Genomic DNA, 25,526 nt, shown 5'->3' with positions numbered 1-25,526 from the left:
TATAATATCAGCATTTATAGCGTCACTTACACGCTCTAATTTTTGGAAACTTTTTTTCCAGTGCTGCCAACACAAAACCACAAACAGTGAGTCCTAATATTATTTACTTTATCTTTTTTCTTTATTTCTCTGATTTCTAAAAGACAATAACTGGTCTCCATTCTGTCGACATTTGTTGTACGTCATTACAACAAATGACGTACATTTGTTGTAATGGTGGCTAAGCTGTCATCCCTGCTGGACAACATCTCCCACCCCATGCATGAGACTGTGACAGCACTGAGCAGCTCCTTCAGTGGGAGACTGCGGCACCCACGGTGTGGGACGGAGAGATTTCACAGGTCTTTCCTCCCCACTGCTGTCAGACTCCACAACAAAGACTTTAACTGATCAAACACACATATCCACACATGTGCAATAACACAAATGTGCAATAATCTTTCTGGCACCGTTGTATTTTTCACTCTGTTGTATATAGCATTTGTATTCTATTTTTATCCTATTGTATATTTTATTCTATTTTATTCTACTGTATATAGTATTCTATTTTTATTCTATTCTGTACAGTTGTGTACTGTATTTATTCTTATTTTATTTTATTCTAATTGTCCTTCATAACCTTTGCACTGTCCACTTCCTGCTGTGACAAAACAAATTTCCCACGTGTGGGACTAATAAAGGTCATCTTATCTTATCTTAACAGGTTGGTGATGCTTCCCGAAATCCAAACTGAGACGATCCCGGCTGGTTTGCATTTACGTTTCTTTGTCCTGTGCCAGGCTAGAAAGAACCAGACGTTTACTTCATATTTGCAGCTTTACTCTGTAAATCTGACTAAATAATCAATACTGAGTAACTGCACTGGATCCAAACTGCATCCATAGGTAACAGTTTGGTTTTTCTTATTTAGTCTGGAAAATTTCAAATTCATGAAAAATATATGTTGCACATTTAAAAGCTAATTGGTTACTACAGTAAAAAATTGATCTTCAGGCCCACGTACAGCGTGGAGAAATGAAAACTGCCAGAGTTTGAAATTCCGAGTCATTATTTGACAGATCCTGGAAGATTTCTGTTGCCTAAAGAATTCCCATGAGCACTCGTTAGTCTGCAGTTCCACGTGCGCTTACAGGGCTGCTGATTGATGAAAATCTCTCTTTTCATGCAAGTTAGAGATGATAAAAACACACCAACAGTTCAAAGGCTTCTATTAACCATGTTCTTCATCAGCACAGAACCACAAACGCTGCCTCAGTGCGTTTTGTTAACCAGTCTCAGCATAAAATTTGAAAGGTTTGAGAACTGAACATCAGGCAGTGTTTCCCATTTTCACCAGTAGCCAGTGGCACCAGTACCAGTGAACTGTTTCTACATTAACTTCAGCAACACGTTGGTGGAAAAGAAGTCAAGTGAGAAATGAAAGACAAAGTCTTAGGATGACAGAGTTGATGAAGGATGAAGTAAAACGGAGACAATGGAGAGAAGAGAAAAAAAGATCCAAATTCATCCCAGCCTTTGGATTAATTACCTGCTACGGTGGTGGTTGTCGTGGCAATGGTGGTTGTTTTTTCAACTGAAAATCAAATGCAGAAATATGTCACTGATGCGACTGATTCATTAATTCAGAAAGTTTAAAGGATCCTTTGATGTCGGATTCCTCTGAGTGGTTTACAGAATAAAATCAGAGAATAATAACAGAAAGAAGACAAACAGTCTCATTAATAAACACAACAAACATGAAAGTGTGAAGAAATCTGTGGTTTTGTAACAATAAATTTACCGGTGGACTCCACGAGGATCACCTCATCACTCTCCAGCTCATTCCCGTAAATGGCGGCCAGGAGGACTTCGTACTCTGTCGAGGGGGTGAGTTCCTTTATCAGGTAGGTGTTGATATTCCCATTCACCAAAACCTGAAACAGAAGGACAACAAATCTGCTTTAGACAGACAGGTGACAGATCCAGAGCGAGAGGGAAGAAAAAGATGTTCAAAAATGTTTCATTCTAAGAGTTTCCTGATAAAACTTCTTTCTACAAAGTACATAAAAGCAAAGTCACCGTCAGTTAAGACAAAGATCAAAAGACATACAAAGGCCAGCAAATTAGAACCAACAGGTGAATCCTCTAACAGCACGCCCAGATTATCTCTCAGAGACTCACTGAGTTGACTTTCACGTGCGCTTCTTCTCATATCTTAATGAAATCATTTGATTGGTGTTTATCAGGTTTAAAGACGTTGCCAGTCAACAATGACTGCGACAAAGTCAGCACACAGTTATTAAACCTGACTGTGTTGGCAGGAGCAGCTTCGTTCGTTAGTGTTTCAAAGGATCCGATCTGCTCATTTCTAGCTCCATATTTTAGATGATGCAAAATAATCCTTATTTATGTGACAGTCAGACTGAGGAGTTTGGTGCAGCCTCTCAGTCTGTCCACTGCCTGGACGAAGCAATTTATCCATCGTCCTTTAAGAAGAACAGAAGGTGGTTCAGTCTTTGTGTTCAGTCAGCTTCGTGTGATATGATCATATAAGGATATTCCCTCTGTAACATTACACAGAGCCGAGAATAGAAACTGCCATTTGGCCATATGAAACACTGCCAACATGTGTTTAATTTGAGCATTGACCAGTCTAAAACTTTATAAAGAGAGTTATAATGGTCATTAAGGACCAGTGACTGAATTACTTGAAAAAATGAGCGTTTTCCATCCTGAGAGATGACACTTCAGAAATCATAAGATTTCCAGGTGACTTTCTTTTATCTTCTAAGCTTAAAATAAACATATAACAGCACATAAGAAACACATGAACACCTCATTGCTCTCTTCTCCATCGGTGGGTGTCCAGGTGAGTCGATAGAGCACCACATCAGACGCCGGGTGAGCCCAGGACACCCTGAAGCTGTCCGTGGAGATGTCACTGCTCCTCAAGTCCACTGGGTCCGGGACAGTTTCTAAACAAACGCCAACAATTCTGGTTAAAACCATTTCAGAAATACTTTTGAATATAACAATCTCTATTATAGGTTCTTACTTGTGGTGAAGCTGTCTGTCACAACCTCAGCTTGTCCTTCATCATAGACGGCAAACACACCAACAGTGTACTCCGTCAGTGACGTCAGGTTTTTCAGCAGCCAGGTTGTCACACGGCCAACATCCACCTGAAGACACAGAACCAAAACACAATGCCATTTCTTCCTCAGTGACTTGGTTTGTTTGTTATGTTGAAATTAGCAGAAAAGACAGTGGACAGATACTGGACCAACGACTCCACTGGAATTGTTAAACTTCATCGAGGAACGACAGTTTCCGAACACGTAACTACTTCCTCTCTGACAAGTTTGGGCTAGCCTGATGACCTGTGTCCTCCAGGGTTCTCTCACCTCATTGGTCTGGACTCCATTGGTTTTGACGTACATGATGCGGTACCCTTTAACCTTCTTGGAGGCGGAGTCCCATGTGATCCGGGCAGAGCTGTGATCCACCTCAGAGAAACGAAGGTTCCTCGCTGGGATCAGCGGTACTGAGGGACAGAACGCAAACCATAAATACATCATCTGAAAAGAAACGGCTGTGAACTGATTATAAATTCCTCTCCCTATGGAGGATGGAATCAGCCAAAATATATATTAATCAGTTGATTAATTAAGTATGATTATTGCACATATAATGCAATATTATTATTCTTTATTTGTATACCAATAAATTAACCTATTTATTTACCTTCACTAGTTTATATATTTTTTAGCTTAGTGTTCCTGCATTGACTTTGGGAGACTGGCAGCTTTGTTCCTCCATACTACTTTATTAAATGTGACTTTCACAAAATGTTCCAAAACTTTAAATCATATAAACTGCCCAGTTGCTCATATTAGCATAGTTATAATCCAACACTAAGAAAGTGTGTGTGGCCTCGGAAATGGAATATTTTTCAAACTGAACGTATACATCGCAAAAAGACGAAGAAAGAACGAAAGAACAAAACAGCTTTATGTTCTTTATCAACAGCAGCTACATGAACACGCAAACACAGCCGAGCCTTCATGAGAGGCCTGAAATCGTGACCCCTGATAACAGCAGGTCTATCTAATTCACACTCGCACTCATGGGGGTTTGTACAAGGGTTATTGGACTCCACTACTTTTAATTATAAAGTGGACAGAAGCTCATTACATCACCGCACTCCCTCAGGCTCTGCCTAAATGTCCTCTCTTTCTCATTTCTTCTTGCCGTCTCGGAGGTCTAAAAAGATCCCCCCCTGCCCTCACTTTAAAAATTCAGCTGCAGAATCTGATTCTCTCTGAGCTTTGAAACTTTTACATTTAGAATCACTGATCTGTTTTCTTCAAAAGAAAAGAAAAATAATTCTGACTGTACCCACCAGTGCTTCACCTCAATTATACCGAGGGTCAGATTAAAAACAAAGCAGCAGAGAGAGAGAAATACAGAGTGGGCTGAAGGGAGTGAGATACTGCCAGGCGTTTGCACCGGGGTATCCCAGGGTCACAACAGCAATGAGCAAAAAGCAAATTAAAAAAGTTTAAGGACAGGTAAGTCGCTAAAGTTTCCAAACGTCTCCATATAAAGTATTACAAGACCCATATAGATGACGCTACAGCTCAGGGGTGTCACTGCAGCTGGCAGCGTTGCTCAACACCTAGCGCATGTTGATCATCCAGCTGCGCCTGTTTTGGTCGAAAGCATTGCAGGGGCTGCAAACAACATCATCTGCAAATTATGCGGGCGACAGTAATGGCAAAGAGACGAAGCACTTTTGGAATATGGGGAAAGCCAAAACCTGCGCTTCCTCCACTTCCGTACCATTGATTCATTGATGTTGAATTGTCTGGCAGCTGCTCTATTCCCATGTTGTTCCAGTATATTAATGACTAACCTCGTATTGTGGATGGATTATCTCAGTTGTTCTCCTGACTGAAGTTTGGTCCGTTTACAGCATCCTGCCATGCGATTGCATTTGTCCCTAACCATCGGGAACCGTCACGTTAACTTTTGTCGAGTGGAAAAGTGTTAGCGTTCATCCTTCAGCTTCACTGTGCTAATGTTATGCTAACATAGCTGTTTTGCTAGCGGTCACGTAGCACATCATTATATACCAGCTAGCCCAACTTCAATAACCCTACAAATGTCACTGCTGTTTAGTTTTCTGTCTTCATTTATGTTGGAAGAGACAGCAGAGCTGTACGTTTGAATTTTTTCAGAAATCTCTCAGTCAGAACATGCTATATCATGTTTAGGTGGAAACTAGCGAGCTAACTTCCCGCTAACTTCCAACTCCGTTGAATTTAATAAATTCTGTTTTCATGGATGCCTGGATGTTAAACTTGTTACACCTGGTAAAGCAGCAACGTTGATCATTTTATTAAAGATGAAAAAATTTAGACAGTTTTTAACTCTCAGTGATGCTGCAGTGTTCGTTTGACTTTGGGACCTGAAGCAGACGGCGTTTTGGACTAGTGATGCGCGAATCATGAACGAATCATTCAATACTTGAGAATCACGATTCACAAGCCCAACTGACTCACTGACTCATCCCTGTTGCTGTTAGCAAACTAATTTCATTAGTAGAAATATATCTAGCTTATAATTAAAATTGTGTGGAAAAAAAACAACAGCCAGTTTCTTAACAAAAACATTTCTGCTCTGAACTGGAAGAAAAAACCCTGAGTAGAACACTAGCATCAAGACAATAGCTCCTCAGTTCACAGTAGCATCGCTCTGCTAACATGCTAACAGCACATTTGAGTTACTCACCCCCTCCCTCCTGTGCTGAACCGTAGCATCAACGAATCACTCACTCACTCACCCCCTCCCTCCTGTGCTGAATCGTAGCATCAACGAATCACTCACTCACTCACCCCCTCCCTCCTGGCTCACAGCTCCTCCTTCTTCTTCGTCTTGGTTGGCAACCAATGTTAAGGAGCATTACGCCCCCGGGCTCATAGCTCAGTGGACATTTAGATGAGAAAATATATATTTGGCACATTTGAGGAAAATACTAATATAATAAAATAAAAATAAATAAAATAAATGTTCCCTTTAGAAATCTTTGTTGTTTTTCTTTTTCAATCACTCATCTTAGCAGTAGGATTTACATGAAAAGAGAAACAAATTAAATTTGAGTGAAGATGTAAATATTTTGCATTCTCTGGTCAACTGACTCAGTGACTCAAATGACTCAAAAACCCGATTCACTTTGGTGAGTGACTCATTCAAACTCGATTCAGTAAAAAGAATCGAATTTACCATCACTATTTTGGACCCAGATTACTCCGCAAGGCTCCTGACTACGGCAGCCGTAATGCTCCGACAATCCATCAAGCGGTGCGCCTTCATAGCTTACCAAAGTCATACTAAAACATTTTTTGACAGATTTCTGCGCGCCGTGTACCACATAAAATCGGTTCGAGGTCAGTAGGCACAACAAGAATTCATACATAAGGTGCACTGTCGAATTTTGAGAAAATTAAAGGATTTTAAGTGTGCATTATATTATTTAAAATATGTTATACGGAAGAAAAGAATATATCGTTACTGCACATGCTTCAAATTATACAGTGATATGGATTTTAGGCCATATCGCCCAGCCCTAGTGGAACCCATCTTATTTAAAGCTCTGACATCAAGGTTCTGCTGTTTTGCTCACTTTTGAGTATGTAGTATCATCGTACCAAGGTCAAAGCCATGTGGCTCTGGACCAGGGGTGGGGAACTCCAGGCCGGTGTCCTGCAGGTTTTAGATCTCACCCTGGATTAACACACCTGAATCAAATGATTAGTTCATTACCAGGCCTCTGGAGAACTTCAAGACATGTTGAGGAGGTCATTTAACAATTTAAATCAGCTTTGTTGGATCAAGGACACATCTAAAACCTGCAGGACACTGGCCCTCGAGGCCTGCAGCTTCCCACCCCTGCTCTAGAGCTTTGATGGACATGGTCAAAAAACCTCACCTAGAAATTTTCTAGGCATCCTGACCAAATGTCCGAACCACCTTAACTGACTCCTTTCAATTTGGAGGACTAATGGCTCTACTCAGAGCACCTGACCAAGCCACTTAGCACATTTCTAAGAGACACCCAGGACACCCTGTTGTCTGTCTCTTGTATCCACAATTTAATTCGTTCAGTCACTACCTTGAGCTCGTGGCCACAGGTGAGGGTAGGGACATAGAGCTTGACTGGCAAAGCAACAGCTTGACTTTCATGCTCAGGTCTCTCTTTACCACAGCAGACCAAGAAAACCTCTGCATCACCATTAACATTGCTGCAATCTTTCTGTCAATCTCTCGCCTCACTCATGAACAAGACCCTGAAATAGTTAAACTCCTCCATTCGGGATGGCGACTCTTCCCCGACCTGGAGTAGGAACTCCCTTTTCAGGGTGAGAACCATGGTATCAGCCTTGGAAGTGCTAATTCTCATCCCAGCTACTTCTCTTTCGACTGTAAGTTGATCCAGTGGAAGGTGGAGGTCACTGCCCGATGAAGCCAGAAGAACCCCAGCTTCTGCGAAGAGCAGTAATAAGCTCCTGAGGGCACCAAAGCAGAAAACGTTCAGCGCTTGTCTATGCCTACATCTTCTGTCCATAAAGCTAACACAGTCTCACTTACTTCCAGCAACACACCGTCTGAGGCAAAGAGACATATTCAAGAACCCCGGTGTTTTACAACGGCATCTGCAAATAACTGTTGGCATCAGAGTGTGAGCATTTACAGTTTGAATGTGCCTGCACATAAATGCATTGGAATCAAGCCAGTAACAAAAAAAAAGGTCCTGCTGTCCGAAAAGAAAGTTGACATTTTTCAGTGAAAAATCCCATAACAGTGATACAACGGCCGTGGTTTGGGGTTGCCTCATTGCTTCAATGATGGGGCAGCTTGAAGAGCACAGTGTGATTAGTAATTGAATTCTGCGTCACACCACATCATGTCCAAGAATCCTTGAAGACAAAGTGAAGCCATGTCTCTGAGAGCTAAAGGGGACCAATCACACACGTATGATTCCAATGAGAAAATATCCCAAAAACCCCTCAAACAAACAAAAAAAGGAAAATGGACGGATACAGACTGGCCAAGTCAAACTGGAGATTTGCATATCATTAAAAAGTTGTGTGGGAAGCACAAGAAACCCTCAAACATCTGTCAGCTTCTGTAGTGCAATTCTTGTTTCTGAGTGTGTCCCATTTCCACAGAAGAATATTCAGTTTTTTATTGTGGCTAAATTATTGAAAAAAAAAACCCTTTTTGTTTTAAATCCTTTCTTATATAAAAGGGATCAAGTGTTTGCAAGTCTCTCATGACATGTATAACCTCTGCAAGCGCACACACTTAGAGCTACAGTTAAATAACAAACAACCAATGAAGAAAAAACAATTCAAATCTGCATATTGTGGCCTCACGATCTGCTTCTGGTTGTAAAACCACAAAGTGGGAAGATGTGCAAAACTCTCTGTAGTCTGATTTTGTATGAGTCTTTATCTTTAATCTCCATCATGCTCCTTCAAAGAAAAAGAAATCCAATCCATTTGCATGTGCAATGGCCTCGTTTCACTGCAGTGATCATTAAAGCACATTTTGTCTTAACAATGGAAGAAACGACAGTTAAATGACGAGAGGAAATGAGGGATGAGAGGCCTCTGATGACACAGAGAGGCAGACTGAATGAATACGAACAAGCTCGCTGAGTGAAAAGCACATCACGACCATCGTTCGCATCATGTGGTGTGCAGCTAACGAGGAGCCTCGTTTTTATAATGCAGAAGGAATATTTCAGGGAACAGGGCTGATACAAAGACCATGACCAAAACATAATGTGTCCCATCTTCATTCAAGGGCATTAAGTCCTGCCTGCATGGAACAATAAAAGTTATTTTATTATGAAAATGTATTTGACAGAAACTCTAATCCCCCCACCCGCTACAAAACTACCACTGCCTCCTTCAACAGTTGCCGGCGTCCTCTTCTGACCCGCATCCAAAGCCTTACACACACCATAAAGACATAAACATGCCCTGACTTAAAGCCGCAGGCCTCAAACCTTAAAGGAGACTTCATAAAATGTTAATTAGTGAGCACGGTGGGGATTTAGGGTGGGCGGAGCGCCGAGTTACTCTCATCAAAACTCTAAAGAATGACAGTGAGGTGCAGAAAATAGCTGGAATAAGGGAATCAAAGTTGGCGCCATGTAGAGTTTGGCATTGCTGGCTGCTAGTTTCTGTCAGGAGCAGGATACGTGTTGGGACAGGACTTCAGCATGCTGCAGCCGTCTGGGAAGAAACTATGAGCAAACACTCAGCAAATGAAAAGCAAATATGTCTGCGGCAGCTGATCCCTCTGATTAGAAAACACATAAAAAAGATAATGAAAGAAATTAGCTGATAAAAGGTTTGGAGGTTTGTACATGGAGGATGTAGGTTTAAGTGCTTGGAGATGTGGTTTCCTCCTGATCAGACAGCTGAGAGTTAATGTCCTGAGGAAAATGAAAAATGTGCCGGCTGCTTTCAGATATGAGAATAGCAGTGACTCGAGTTCAAAGGGTCACAGAATCTGTCAGGGATTTAATGAAATTGAATTTCACCAACAGTTAGTAAAGCATATTGATGTGCGGCCTTATATTTCTATTTCTGCGAGGACCAGTTTGCCTTTCTTTCAGATCTCAACTCCAAGGACATTAAAAGAAGATGAGGACACTTTATGAAAACTGTGTGCCTGCTCCTCATTTTTAAAACCGTATCCGGCTGTAGTGTGTGAAGGATCACAAAGCCCTCGTGGAATATTTTTGATGGCTTGTGTCTTTAAAAAAATATTTGCATGCTTAAATATTGACTGAAATTATTTATGCAGGCACAACTCTTTACACTTGCAGCTCCTAAACTGTGATGCTGATATTTGTATGACCTGGATGATGTCCGCATTGTCGTTACATAACTCTGGTGATCAGATCAACACTTAGTTTCAATGGATTCATTTTTCAGCCAAAGTTTGAGGTGGATCCATGTAGTTCAGTCTAGAATCAGCCAAAGTTTAATGGCTGCCAACAGGACAAGTCCAACCAGTGAAGTCTGCATCGTAACCACAAATAGTGGCCATGAGGACCAACTCCTGTTAGCTAAGGTGGCACCAGCAGATAGCAGATAGCCGCCTCGAGTGATGCTCACATTTAAGCCTTAAACAGATACTTTAAAAAGATAACTTGTGAAATAAATAAATCACCACATGTACAGTTGCTACTAAGAAAGAAATTAGCTACAGAGGGCAGCATGGTTTCCTGTTGCAGGTGGTAAGCATGTGCATCTGCTGTAAAGTTGGGCATTTCAACATGAGAATCTTTAGCACACTGAATATTTTGGCTTTTCCTTTGGCTTCATTCTTCATGTATTGGCTGCTAACAACAAATCAAAGAAATCTTTGAGTCATTTGATGGTGGGAGTGTTTTGCATGTTAGACTTACATGTGGTCTGCTGGCTGGTCATGGGGTCGCTGGCTTCCTCTCCGTACATGGCGTAAACTGTCACTGTGTACTCAGTAGCTGGAGTCAATCCTTCCAGCTCCACCTCAGTCACCGAGTCATCCACCTTCACCTGCACACACACACAGCAGGTATGTGCATTTAGCAAAGACGCAGAGACTTTCTAGTAGATCCTTTAAATCTCTGTCTTGTCAGTGGATTTCATGCAGTCGTTTATCCGCCCTGTTATTCATCTCTCTGCACGTCTACTCTTCTATCATCAGCAGTCTCGTCCAGGCAAGCAGAGAATTAAGTGTGATTGCATGAGATGATTTCTGAATATGGAGATCTTCCTTTTACATTAAGCAGGAGGGGCCAATCAGGCTCTTATAGTATGTCCCACATCTACTGAGCTGAAACTCAGAACAAAGGAAGATGATGAAACTCCAGGTGTTTGCAGGACCGCAGTAGTCGATTTTAAAATGTGAGAAAAACATCAGTTGTTTTCTGCTTTGCAGCTGTAGCTTGTCTACGTAGCTGAAACAGACCTTTCTGTCCCCACAGAGGCCGATTTGTTTCATCTCAATCGCCAACACAGAACTCAACTAGTCTGCAGCTGCTTACATAGCGTGCCCACAAATATTCAACTTTACCATCGCTTATTGTGCCAAGCATAAACTGGATGCAGACATAATACAACAAATGGCTTTTGTTGTTTCCTTAGAGAACTACAACGTACAACATTAACAATCTGCCAGGTTTCAACATGATCAATAATTACTGTTAATACTTTTGCAGGTTTTTTTTACTTTTTACCTCATTTAAGAATATTTCCACCTTATTTTTTGGCCTAAGATGTAACAGAGTTAAATAACTAAAGGCTTTATCTCTGTTTTTTTATCCTGAGACAATTTTCTGAATAGACTCTAACCGCCGAGCTTTGGGACGCCCCTGCCTTTCTCACACTGAAGTAGGAATTTCAATCAGAATCAGAGCTGCTGCAATCAGATAGGATGGCTTAAAGAGGACCTACTCTGCTTGTTTCTCACTTCATATTTTTACTCTTGGATTCTATCAAAGCGACTCTGCATCCTTAAAAAAATCCTTATTCCTTTACAAAGACTTGGTGCAGCCATACTTTGGCAATTTTAGATCCTCTTCTTTGAAGACCAACTAATGTAGACTGAAGCCAGAGCTGCTGCATGTCCACATCTTACTACTTCAAATTCTGGCTCGGTTTGATATGAGCATCTACCATCATTACAGGAGATGTATTAAAGCATGTTTTGTGTTTTTAGTAGAATGTGACCTATTTAATCTGCTGACTTTTTTTCATTTTTGTCTGTTTTCTGTGATAAACACCATAAAAGACTTCAGGTCATACATTTTCTAAGTAGCTTGGCACACAGGAGGAATTTCTTAACCGTTTCTTGTCTGTGGTGCAGAGGAAGGAAATACAGTTTCCTTTTCTGAAGTGCACATGACCTACATAACCATCAACAATCAAAATGGATCTACATGGAATTTTACTTAAATAAAGGTCACTGCCCCACCGCCTTTAAACATCATCTCATCCTTTTGTTTTCATTTACCCAGCAGAGTCCAACCCTTCTTAGAAACACAGTTATATTTGTGCTGTGTGGAGTTTCCTCCGTTCCTGACTCAAAGCAGGTGGAGTGTGCATCGGTGTAGACTCTGAGTTGGCAGGCTTCATCACTCACTTCCAGTTAAAGCCAGTAGGTTTGGAGCGGTACCTGATGTGGGTGTAGGGGCCGGATTGGGCCCGGGCCGATGTACTGGCATGAGCTGAAGCATTTCTTGCTCGACAAGATAGCCATTTTGTTACGTGCACCAAATTCATGTTACTGTTGTTTTTGCTTGGCGTGGACACATTTAGCAGCTTCGGGGACCATTGGAGTCACATCCTGCTCTAAGATCTACCTCTTGCTCACATTCGAGCTCGTCCTTTCTCTCCCTCGGGTTCAATCTGTGCAGACCTACACTGGGTCTCTGTTTGAATGAAAGCACTTTTCCAGTCAAACTGGGCTGGATTTGAGGCTGGCTTTGGCCCAGACAAGTCCCCACACGGCCCATAAGTGGAAGCCACACGAGGACGAACCAGCCAAGCCTGGGCTCTGACAGGAGTGCCTCAGAGCCAGGCTTATCCTCACCACTGGAAAGCATCCATCCTGATTCCAAATTCCTTCCTAAATTGTTTTTATTGCTTTCTGCCTGGAGGGGAATGTGACGGTAGGCATAATGAGGTCTAATGGGAGAAGGAGGGATAAGGACGGCTGCCTGTGCCCTTCATACCTCTCCTCCTCTCCTTTGAATGTCTCGTCTTCCTTAACTACTGAATTTACCTGCAAAAGATCTCCATGTTCCAGTCTGTCCTGCTGTTTGCTTTTAATGTCTTCTTTCCAATCAGTGCTGGTCTTTGTCTGCGTGCCTGTTTCACTTTGAAGTGTTATTCAGTCTTTCAAGGTGTAACTGATGCTTTGGTTGTGTTTTGTCCTCTAATTGGTCACAGTTTTTAAAGATATATTACTGTGACTCAGAGGGTGGCTGCACTTTTTTGACTCATGCATGGTGGGTACACTGAAAGGTGGCTCAGGATCAGCCGTGCTGTTTATTAGAGTGAATTAAAAACTCTCTACTGCCACCGTTTTCTCTAATATTATCTGATATTTCTGGTACATGTTTTTGGCCGTTTCCTTCTATCCCCCTTCCTTTGTTTCCTTCCTGAGACTCATAGTAAAAAGTCGTCGAACATACAGAATATGAAGAAAAATAACAGGAACGGCACATGAAAGCAGACGTTTACTTTGAAGCAACTCAATTATAATTACAAAGACATCTAAGAAGGTCAACTTTATTCAGCTGAATGCCAATTAGCAGTCTGTCAGCTCCGACAGTCACCGTCTTTAATAGACTATTTCAAAGCAAATTTAGGTGGAATTCCTGCGACCGCCGAAGACAAAAATGCCAAACGAGAAGCAAAACCACAGACAAAAGTCAACAAGCGCAGAAAGTCTTTGTTATGCAAATGTCCAACAATATCCTGTGATTTTTCTCCAAAGTCAAATTGTGAGATGTAACTGAATGATCCTGAGCTGCTGATTACATTCAGTCCATTTCTGCTCCGTGAAAGTTTCTTCTGCTCAAACCTGCAGCTATTTGAAGTTATAGTTCAAGTTTTTTCTATTCATGTTCACTCTAACAAAAGACTGTTCATCACACCAGAAACCTGAATGCTGGCTTATTGGTTATATCAAACCATAACGACATCCATGACTGATGTTAACTCTAACACTGTTAGACTGATGTGGAGGACAATATGAAAAGTGCACATCCAGAATTCTGCTTCTATAAAGTATACGATGTGCAGTCATACAGTACGGTTACTCTGTTTAATTAAAAATGCCTGAATTAAAGTTGGTTGATCTCTCCTTCAGGGTCGCCTCCTGCACCACAGGACCACTTCCAGTCTGGGTGGACGTCTTGTTCTGACTGCTTGCATTTAGACTTCAAACTTCGACAAAGAGCAAATATCAACTCTTCTATCACAGCTGACTTTCATGTTGAAATACTCTGCTGATGAGAGCTGGGTCTATAAGTCAGTGACCAAAGAGCAGCCTTCATTGGATGATGCCAAAGTGTCCAAACCTGAGAGCGGCACATCAGGTGAGCCAATGACCTGGAGCGGAGGTGTCGTTTGGTTTTTTCCATTATCAGTCTCAACATCAAGAATTCAGCTCATGTTTTTCCGATAAACAATGTTGAGTTGTAAGATGTAAAATATTCACACTGGCACATATTAAAAACCATATTTTTCAGCCACACTAACAGTCTTTGCTTACCACTCAGATTGATCTTGTGTTTTTGAAATACGGATTAATTGATGAGGCCAACTGGACTTCATCAATTAATAAACAAGCAGCACAGGAGTTCAGTTACTTTTACAAAGTTTTGAACACTATATTTGAATGGCTTTTAAAATGACATAAAGTAGGAGATATTTTACTTGGATCAGAGTTTAAAGTAGGCCTGTGAGGAATGTTGTGTGATGTAAAGAAATTTGAGGAAACATTGTTTTGGAAAAGGAGCCGGCGCCCAGCAGGGAGCACCCTGCTCTGCATCATACAGCTCATTCTTTGCCTCACATTTACTCTCATTGCACACGAGCACACTCCTCACCTCCTTCTCATCTGAAGCGTCCTCTTCAGTCAGCGGGGCGTACAGGATCATGTACCCAGAAGCCCCAGCGACGGCCTTCCAGCGGACCCGCATAGTGCTGTGAGTAATATCAAACAACTCCAGGTTGTTCACCGTGGGCAGGGCCACTGTGGGACACAAGCACAGGGTTTGGATGAGGGTCTTTCTTCCTTTGACACATTTACTTTTAATAATAAGAAAGTGTAGCTGATTAAATCTTACCTAAAACAGTAATCCGGCACTTTTACACTAACCTTCGTCTGTTTTGGACAGACAAGTCCTGAAAATTCACATTTCATAGAAAACTCGCCCTTTTCTAAATTCTAAGGAATTTGTTATCCTCCAGCTCTCCGGCAGCAATAGAAGTAAATTAGGTCTTGTAAGTTCATGCATGATTAAACAGAAATCCAAATCTTCTTTGATGTATTTTAAACAGTAATGCACAATGTCAGGGTTGTTAAAAACAGCAGTACCGAGAACATGCACACTGGTTATTCAGGGGTCATTGTCCAGCACGGCAATGAGCCAAACGAGGTTTAACTAGAAAAGAGACTTATGAGATTTACAACCAGGTCCTCAAGTTTTGGGCCGACGGCCAATGTGATGTAGTTTTGCCTCTGCAAACCACCACAGTGTATTTTAAGTCAAGCAGTCAATATGTGATTGAAATGGAGGCCTTCAAGGGGGATAGCAAAACCACTGGGATTACCTGTTAAGGAATTCCAGTTATTTTTATACACAGTCCATGGATATCACTACATGCAATTCCCTCTGCTCAGCTCTGCCGGCTGCCTTCAGTTGCTGCTCGTTTGTGGGTCTTTGTTCCTTCACTTTTGTCTTCAGGTGACTGACTTGGCCATTGAAGGATGTCCCATTTCTTTGCATTGTGAAACTCTTGGGTTACCTTTGCAGTTTGCTTTAGGTCATTATCCACTTTCACTGTAACGTGGTGTCTGATCAGTTTCATGTATTTGGCTGAATAAAAGTAGAGTTTGGAGCCCTGTACCCTTCTGAATTCATCCTGATACTTCTATCATCAATAAACACTAGTGGCCAGTTCCACTGGCAGCCATGCTTACTCACACCACAACACTGTCTCCACTTTGTCTGTGAGATGATGTGCTATGCCTCAGATCATGAGTTTTTGTCTCTTCTTATCATTCCAGTACAAATTAGTCTTGGTTTCATCTGTCCAGTGGTTTTCTCCACAACTCTGCACACTCTTTAGATGTTTTCTGACAAATTCTTTTCTCAACCAAGGAAATAATTCTGCAATCATCCAACTTGTTATCTTGGTTTTTCAGTTTAATGATGACCCCCCCTTCACTTACTTTGATGTCAGTTGTTCAACCTCACCAGGCCAAAACAGACAGGAACTCAATCAGCAGTGGTTACAGAACTATATACAAACAGTAATATATTTATTTGATAATAATGTTGTTGTCATGTTTATCTTTCCTTTACGTTTCCATGCTTTGGATTTTATATGTTCTTTTATCTTTAGAAAGTTGATAGTTACAAGTTTTTAACAACCCCAGATTTATGCATATATATGTATTTTGGGTTACATAGGCTACTATGTAACCCAAAATACATATATATGCATATATATGCATATATATGTATTTTGGGTTACATAGGCTACTATGTAGGCCATTTGCACAAGTAGGTGTTGTGAGCATCACCAGTGTTGTAAAGTTAAGCTTCCTCTACTGCTGGTGTTAGAGGTCAGCACCCCAGCATCATAGAATAACCAAAACCTATTAGTGAGAGTGAGTAGCACTATAAGGTTTAACTTTAAAACTTCTCCAGACATGACTCGATTTATTAGTACCTCAACCCACCCGTCTACCTAACAGTACATTATTAAAAATAGAAACCCTCCTATATGCCATTTGAGAAACTAGAGTTATTTCAGGTAGTAGGAACAAACAGCTGATAGGACAGCTTTGTGGGAGGACTTGATTTCAGAGTACACTCAGACATTTTATATTTCAGTGACAACTGAAAAACACGATCTTGCTCAAATAAAGTCTACAGATAGTTTTAGAGCTCGTGCATTTTTTTCCTTTTAGTTTCAGCAAATTCAAATAATATTGAAACGTCAACAAAGCAAAAGTCTGGTTTCATGAAATCGAATATATTTCAGAGAGTCGGACAGCATGAGTAAAGTCCTCACTTATTGCTTTGATAAATGTTCCACTTTTGTACCACACTCTGCTCAAACCCCCAAATCAATTAGTACCTAGCATCATGTTTAATTTGCTGCCTTAACCAGACAGTGCAGCAGGGCAGAAGTGGCAGCTTCCAGCAAACAGCCACACCACATTAACTTTGCTACAAGGTCAACTTGTGACTTTGCATTCATCCTCGACCAACAGGGAGGAATCCCCTGTCATTCGTCAGCGAACGCCAGGTCGAAAGAGGTCAGAGAATCCAGCCAGGCTCTGGCTCGGAGTACACATGTCAGCACGAGGCCTCAGGCAATACCACCAGAATTAGAGCTCACCACAGGCATCCTGTCAGAGGAGGATCAGGCCACGAATAAATAATGAAACACCTGTGTAGCTTTTATGGCCCAAATTCACTGTTTTCCTTTGTAGTACAACACATATCTGCTGCTCTATCAGTGCTATGACGGATGCTGTAACTCAACAGTCATAGATTGGCTTCATTGGAATTGAGTGAAAAGACCAAAGGTGTGTTGTTCATCTCGGTCCTGTCAGTTTCTTCAAAGCAAAATTAAAGCAATAAATAAATGATTAAAAGCTCTGCAGGTTAACACTGAGTTTTTATCTCCAGTGTTAGCAAGAACACATTTCTACTGAACAGAAGCAGAAATGGTTTGATGCAGAGAATTAACAGCACAATGAAAGATCCCAGGGGAAGGCTGTCTTGGAGGTGACCTCAACTTCAACGGTTGCAATTTAAGACTGAGAGCGATAGTGAAAAATAGAAGAGGTGCATTCTGGGAAAAATGAAGAGTTCAGATCCCTCATTTGGGACTTAATTCTTAAATGAGGCTCAAATGGACATTGTTCATTTGCCTCTGCAACATTTAGAGGTAAATCTTCATCGTGTGGTTTAAACTAACCCAAAGGTGTAGTCACAGTTCTTCAAACGGCCGCTTGAGACTCGATCCAAAAGTGAATCAATCGCTGCCAAGCCAAGTTCCAAAAGAAACATGAAAAATTCATTAATTAATTAAAATGTATTAATGAATTCATCTCGTCCCTGCCCTGTGTTTGTGCTGGCGAAGCCTTTTGGAGCACTTTGAACAATTTGAAGTAGTCACGGTCACCAGCCGTTCACCTGAATGTGAAACACCCTCAACCACTGGCGATGGCTCAGGTCCCTTAGTGGGAGGGAACCCGTCTCCAAACAACTGCAGTCTGACTCAAAGGAACTGCAGTTGCTCTCAGACACATTCACGATCATAGATGCAAATAAACTGCTAACACATTGCAGTCAGTCTCAGTCTGTACGATGAGCGATAAGCGCAACTTCGCCACAAGATGTCACTTTGCAACTCAAGACTCGACTCAGCTGATTGCCAGCTGGTTGCATTCTGCTTACATCTCTTCATAAAAGCACGGCTGCCTAGTCCCTGCATCATTTTATAATTAAACTGCTAAACTGTGTAACTGTTTGTAGACGAAACTCTGAATATTTGTTTAAAATCTGTGAGGTTCTGACAAACCTTTGTACAAAGAGTTAGTGTGGCTTTCTGTGTATGTAGGCAGTAACAGGTTTGTAATTTCACAAACATACTGCATTCATTTCCACTCAATACTGAACTAATGCATGAAAAAAACTGACTATGACTGGTCGCAGAACTGGTCCCCGTTTTTGGAGAAACCAATTCAAAGGCAACAGGACTGCAAGATGACTGCACGAGGTTTGCTAGCATTAGCAGAGAAGTGCACCACCCTCATGTCCAAATACAGTCACTGTTAGCTTCAACGTGTCTCAATGAAGATGCCAATATTGTTCATATTGGCTTCAAAATGGGTCTTACAGACCAACAGATGCTGCATGGTGCTTACTACCATGTTTCCTGCCTGCTTCCATCTGTTTGACTGTGTAAACATATAAACTTACATGTAGTAGCACTTCCTCTCAGGGCTTCACTTGCGGCGCTGCGATAGACGGCAAAAACAGCCACCTGGTACTCTGTCAGAGAGTTCAGATAGCTCAGCTCCACACTGTTCTGGGTCCCCTGGACCACCTAAAAAACAGATCCCAGTGGGTCACAGTCTGGATATCACAGCAGTGTTATCAAGTGCAGTAAGTTTACAATGCTGGAATGAGATAAGCCAGTCAGTCAGACACACTAAACAACTACGTTTGCTTGTGATGCTCATTCATTTCTGCTGTGCTCTCAGGGACATAACTGTCTGATACAGCTGGGATTAAAATAATCTTAATTTGCTCTAAATTAGAGCTCTTCATCTCTTTGTAATAGACAGCAGAACTTTGTTTGTCAAAAAGTATTAAAATACAGGAAAAAAAATCTTCTGTTTATTAAGCGACTGCATATCACAAGGTTGAAAAAAGCACCACATGTTGCTGTAGGCATTCAGCTCTCTCCAAAGAGATTTAAATTGAGTGTAACTAGATCAGATTAGCTTTGATGAAACCTCAGTTTTCCTTGTGGGGAAACTGGGCCGTTCCAGCTGCAAGTTGTAATAAACATCAAAGAGAAATGGGATAAAAATAAGAAGGAACTGCAGGAGCATAAATATAAACTTGGAAAATTACAGCACTGCATGTCTGCGTGGTAATATAGGAAGGGAAACAAAGTTTGAATGCATTATCCGGACATTTCAGCACATGGGAAAACACCTACGTCACAGAATAAGTCAGTGGATGTCTGTAGTTAAGGACACTGATTAAAAAACAACATAAATTCTCCAGTTTTTCACATCTTCCACAGCTAATGGCTAATAATTAAAATAACAGAATATAGTTTACCACAGCATACGAGAGTGCTCGCTTTTATTATTCCCTTACTGCAAATTCTGCATAATTGTTGGCATTTATCATGCAGATCACTCTGAGAAATTACTTAACTTCTGGAAGTGACCCTTAAAAGGATTAGCCGAGCAGCTTTAATTAAAATGCTGCCACTACATCACAGACAGTTTGTATTTTATTTGCTCTGTGGAGGCGAATCAGGACCAAAGTTCCACTAATTAAGGGGACAAAAGAAAAGCGCTCCTTTAGTCAGTTATAAGAAGCCAGAAAGCCAGATGAGCCGCCTAACAATCAGGCAGTTCAGGAGTTTACACTTTATTGAACAATTACAATAAAAGCAGGGCTGTTCACTGTGGTGGAAAAACTATGATGGAAGCTGAAAATTAAAAGTGAAAAATAAAGAGAACTATTTGTAGTTTCCTGAAAATTGCATGATTTGCATTAATCGCTAAGAAAAAGTGTGTTTCTTTCAGGCATGAAAACATCTAAAAATAGATGAAAATAATTTAAATAATAATGGACTAACAATAAAACAAATAAAATACCTTTTCTTCTGGCTGCCCCCCACTGGCGGGGTAGTACACCACTCGGTATTTCTCCACCTGGCCCGACGCGTGTGTCCATGTCACCCGGAAACTACGAGCAGTTATCTGTGAGGTCACGAGGTCACGAGGGGCAGCCACGACGGCTGGTGGCGGGGCAGGCTCCGCCCCCCCTGCAGATAATGAAGAAAGCAGAGATTTTTCTTCTATTACGTGTGAAACTCGGGTCAGACCAGCCTGCGAGAGCTGAAATAATCCTGTTGTGTGTGCAAAGTGACTCTGAAAGTAATAAACTGTAACAGCTCTGCCTGCTATCTGAAGCCACATCTGTGTTTATGTGGCACAAAGTTGTGGGCATTTCATTACAAAGATAACAGGGCTGCAATATATTTGGTGGGGAAGTGGTCTTGTTATATATCCAACCAACAGCATCAACAAAGCAACAGCGATGCAAACTATCAGCAGCATCTTTGCGGTATCATCTACGACTCTGCTGATTCCTGCCGCTCTTCAGACCTTTGATCTTCTTGTCGAGCTGCTCCACGCGGTCACAAACGGTCTTGGTGAGACCTTCCACGATGTCGCTCATCACGCTGAAGTCTGCCACGTTGTAAACGTGAGTTTCCTCTGGAGGTGAGGCAATCGCCTTCAGCTCATTCTCATCAGCATTTTTCACACCTGGAGAGAGAGGAGAGAGAAAACCGAGTGATCCGACTGACAGCAACGGTGACATGAAAGGTGTTGGAAATAAGTTTTCCATGATGCAACCAGAACATGAATATATACACAGGACTTCATCTACAACAGCAAAACTATTCGCCAGACTCTGACATGTGCTCTCTGCAACAGGGTTTCTTATTCCATCTCTAAACTTTGCCCCTGCTGACTGCGTACACTGCTGAAGCTACAAACTAAAGCTGAAGGCTGACAAGAGCCACAGACTGAGTCCAAAGGTATCCCAAAATCACACATTTGGATAGTATAACATCAGGGGTAGTCCAAAATGAAATGCACTAAAAAATATTTATGATACAAAAAGAATCAGCATGAATCTAAGATGCTGCCTGCTGTTCTTGCCTGGTGAAAATCTGCAAATATCATTAAAGGTCTTTTATTCAATTTTTGTCAGTTAATTAATAACCTGCTACTTCAGCACAAACACAGAACGGCAGAAATGTTGAAATTAAGCTGTGACTGTGCTGAAGAAGAAAACAGTTCAGCCTAGAAAACTCAGGAAAAAATGTGAATGTTTAAAGATTTCTGCTTCTGTTTGTGACTCAGAGCGTCAGCTGGGGTTTATATGAAGGAGAGCTCAGTGAATCAAAGGAGCTGCACCATTTTAACACATACAGACAGATGTAGAAGTATCATTGTGCTCTATGTTTGCTATCAGAGGAGCTCCAACTCTACTACACACAACAAGCAGCTGAACGTGCAGCAGAGCAATATTACAGCCGAGTCCATGGTATGTGGAGCATTTAGTGCTGGGAGGTCATACCAATGGCAAACAGTTCAATCCCAGCATCCTTCAGGCTCTGCGCTGGGGGTATGACATCATCCTGGGACTTCCCATCGGTGATGAGGATTCCTATCTTGGGAACACCGGGTCTGGAGCCTGACTCGGGTTTGAAGCTGTTCTCCAGGATGAAGGTCAGAGCCAGACCTGGTCGGATTTAAAGAAAGATAAAGTGAAAACACGAAGATGCTGAAATAAAAATAAGAAGAAGAGCCGTTTTACCTCGAATCATCGCAGCCTCGGCCGTCTATGATTTGTTTAAATACTCTACGGCTCAAAGTCTGGACTTAGATATTGAGTGCTGCGGAAATTTTGCTTCATTTATCAAATAATTTTTTGATAACCAGACATTTTTTTTTCACACATTGAAATCTGAGGCAATATTCAAACATAAATATCTCAAAAACTATTAAACCAGGATCTGTAATTTGGGAAAGAGTTTTGGAAACAAAAGTATTGGCTAGTTTAAATCTTTTTTTTTTTTAAATATTTCAAGTCCCAAATTTGGGCACAAACCAGTAAAAAAAACAACAAAAAACCTTGTAAATGTGTGACAGTCATTTAGTGATATATAGCTGAATTTCACAGATGGAGCGTGTAGAAAACGTGAACATTTTAGTCACAACAATGAAGAAAATGTTGTTTTCATTCAGCTTTCATGCTGAGTGGAGCAAATCTGACGAGTCAAAAAACATTAAATGTGACTGGGTTGTTCTACAAATGTAGGAAAACCATAAAAATATGGTTAGATTTTACTATAATATACTTCTGCATACATATTAAATTATCATGAGTTGGATAAAAGTGCGGGGAATTCGAGCCGTTTATCGTCTGCACTTTTAAAGCAATAGTTAAGTCCTGGCTGACAGTTTGATTGCACTTAAAGTTTCCCACTGAGGTGTAGCGAGGACAGATAAATGCCTCTGAGCGGAGATGTAGCCTCAAGAGTTGCAATCAAAGACTTGAAAATGATTGTTATAGAGTGCCTTATTAGCTCAACAAGGTTTTTGTCTAATGAGCTTGATAACATAATGAGCAGCTGAGTTCAGCTGTGTCCATTAACGACATTACAGACGTCTTCTTCAACTTCTAACAGACTGCTTAAAGTCCTGCTGCTCCCTTGAGCGATAGATCAGTTTCATTAGCAACACAAGAAGTTCAATTACATTTTATTTAAAGAGGGTCAAATTGCAACAGCCTGTCTCAAGGTGATCCATACTTCAAGGTAAAGACTCTGCAATGATTCCCTATCAACAAGCACTTGGTGACAAGTGGAAGGGAAAACAAAAATCACGAGGAGGTGGACGTCTGTGATAAATCACTGGGGTGAAACAGTTTTTCTTTTTCGACCCTGATTGTACTCTCCAATCAGATTAACAGAGTGAGCCCACTGTCTAAATAAGCCTAAATTACAATCTCAGTCTACAAGTATCAGATCAGCGGGGTGGATTTTTTAGGCCCAAACTGAGACTGAATGTTCCTAATTGTGAATATTTTGTCAGATAAAACAAAGCTGTCCTCATTTTGTTTTTTGAATTTGAGAGCTGAAGGATAGTATTTACAAAGTGACCGGAGGCTAGCCACACATGACGCCTTACAGAGATTTTTAGGGTCAAACTTGTAGCATGATTGTCCGGGCATAATTTAGAAATATAACTGGACATCATTTGGATAGTGATGGAAACACATGAAGAGCATCAGACTCTGCTCAGAACTCCATAGATCTGCATAACTAAAGTTTGTGCATGAGGAAGACGCCCATTCAAGTCCAGTCAGTTTGCATTTAATGATATTGGCTGTTTTGTGATGTTCACTAAACCCGAGCGGGTCATCTCAATCCATTCCTGGCTCCTCCTGTCAGTGTGGCGCAGTAACACATGGGCGAGATACTGAACCCTGAGTCAGCCTGTGAATGTGTGTGGATGCAAACATGCTTGGGTATCGATAACAAAGTAGCATATAGATGTGGTAGAAAGTACGTGAGTGCTCAAATGGAGTAGAAAGGTGCTACACAAGAACGGCATCACTCCAGTTAGCATTAGAGTGACGGCTGGTAACCAGTTCTACAAAGAAGTGGAGCAAAAAGCTGCAATCCAATAAAATACTGTATTTTACCTCATCTCTGATTAATGTTTTAATATCCCAAATGTTCACGAATCTTGGCCTTTCATTAATATAACCAATAAAATCTGCTCTGGGGCTGAAAGTTTACCTCAGGCAGCTTTTGGACAGCTACTAGAAACTCAGCTTAATGCTGATTATTCTTTCGTGTTTAATCTTGTGGACAGCCAGGACCCTCTGCTTCATTTGTGATGCTTTCCACGTGGATTTATTTTTAGAATAATTCATTTTTTGGATTTTTTAATCTTCTCTTTCCCCTCTTCCCAGAACAACATGAAACAAATGAAAGTGCCTGTTGGTACGGAGTTGATGGTTGTTTAACTCCAAGAACATCCTGATGAATTCCAGGATGAAGTCATACTTCTATGAAATGTTTTCTCCTGCTGGTTTAAGTTAACAAACACAAAAAGACAAATCAAATAAATTCAAATAACAGCATGTGCTGCATTCCTGCTTTACCAATCTTGTCCTGAATATTGGTGAATGTCTTTATTTATTTCCTTCTACTGTCCGTTAAAAGTGATGCTGAAACTTTAGAAAGCTAGCCGACCTTCTGATTCACACTCAGCTCTTATCAGCCGAAGGCGGCAAGGTCACCAACACTTGAAGACTAATCCAAAATGAGCTCCCTCAGTTTAATAAGCTCAGGCAAAAGGACGGGCTTTGGTCCAAGTGCACCTCTGAGCATTATCTGTTCACTCTGATGGGGAGAGCAGACCATAATAACCAGTGGGAGGCTGGGGTTTCGCTTGGCATCGCACCTGTCAGTGTGTTTCCTCCTTTATATGGCAGATTCTTCACAGCATCGATTACAGACTCTTTAGTGGTGTGAGCGTTCAGATGCCACTCGATCCTGGGGTCTCCACTGTACTGAGCCAGACCTGCGTGCAAAAGTAAGAGTGGAATTTAAACTACAATTAATAGAAATATTTAACAGTAACTTAATAACAGATTCCAGTCTTCTCACCAATCCTAGTCTTGTCAATCTCCACAGAGAACGCCTTGACCAGGTTCTCCAGGAAGGTCCTGACCAGCCTGAAGTTGATCCGCCCGATACTCCAGGAACCGTCTACCAGGATCACGATGTCGGCTATGGCTGGAGTCTTACACATAAATCCCGCTTCAGCTTAAAATCAGACAAGAAGAAAACAGAAATTTAGAAAAGATTTGGAAAACAGGAAAACTCTGAACTTTGAAAAGCTAAATCAGCAGAGGAAGGTTTCCCGCCATGATGGTGGGCCACAAAAACATTTAGCCTTCTGCCTAACATGTGACTGAGACTATAAACAGGATCCCAAACTTCCACGGCAGCCTACAGCACATACATGATAAATCTGCACTGGTAAAAGTAGGACAGTTTGATGTGCAGCTTCTGTCCCAAAGTATTACAAAGTGTTTCATTAATTCTAATTCAGTTCAACACAGTATAATTAAACCCTAGAGGAGCGAGACGCTTCGTTTTAGCAGATGAAAAATAACAGCCCCCTCTGTTGTTTGTCTCAACAGTTTACTGGGTGATAAAACAGACCTGACTCTAATGAGGAAACAGCAGTTCATTTACAAAAGCCAGTCCAGCACACACTGAGCCAAAGGCCAAGCAAATTAGGAAACAGACATATTTCTATCCGCCAATTATCTTTCACACGGAGCTGAGGAACCCCGAGTTTGGGTCTCGATGGGAAATACTGCA

The 25,526-nt window shown here is 41.3% G+C and overlaps 1 protein-coding gene across 1 annotated transcript in view; it reads right to left on the bottom strand.

The window, feature by feature from the left end:
* Positions 1-25,526, bottom strand: part of LOC134619765 (collagen alpha-1(XIV) chain-like) — a 176,532-nt gene that overhangs the window by 95,141 nt on the left and 55,865 nt on the right. The window contains exons 6-18 of the mRNA XM_063465597.1: positions 24,804-24,962; positions 24,598-24,717; positions 21,698-21,862; positions 20,716-20,877; positions 20,203-20,372; positions 18,782-18,908; positions 14,663-14,808; positions 10,469-10,598; positions 3,384-3,523; positions 3,035-3,161; positions 2,815-2,954; positions 1,781-1,913; positions 1,529-1,573 (exon numbers count right to left, since the gene is read on the bottom strand). Of these exons, the coding sequence (XP_063321667.1) occupies positions 1,529-1,573; positions 1,781-1,913; positions 2,815-2,954; positions 3,035-3,161; positions 3,384-3,523; positions 10,469-10,598; positions 14,663-14,808; positions 18,782-18,908; positions 20,203-20,372; positions 20,716-20,877; positions 21,698-21,862; positions 24,598-24,717; positions 24,804-24,962 (1,764 nt within the window). The remainder of the gene's footprint in view (positions 1-1,528; positions 1,574-1,780; positions 1,914-2,814; positions 2,955-3,034; positions 3,162-3,383; positions 3,524-10,468; positions 10,599-14,662; positions 14,809-18,781; positions 18,909-20,202; positions 20,373-20,715; positions 20,878-21,697; positions 21,863-24,597; positions 24,718-24,803; positions 24,963-25,526) is intronic.

Source organism: Pelmatolapia mariae, linkage group LG22 (genome assembly GCF_036321145.2).
Source record: "Pelmatolapia mariae isolate MD_Pm_ZW linkage group LG22, Pm_UMD_F_2, whole genome shotgun sequence".
In the NCBI taxonomy this organism is placed as follows: Eukaryota; Metazoa; Chordata; class Actinopteri; order Cichliformes; family Cichlidae; genus Pelmatolapia; species Pelmatolapia mariae.
The sequence above is the reverse complement of the archived record's forward strand: the minus strand, read 5'-3'. Positions and strand labels throughout refer to the sequence as shown.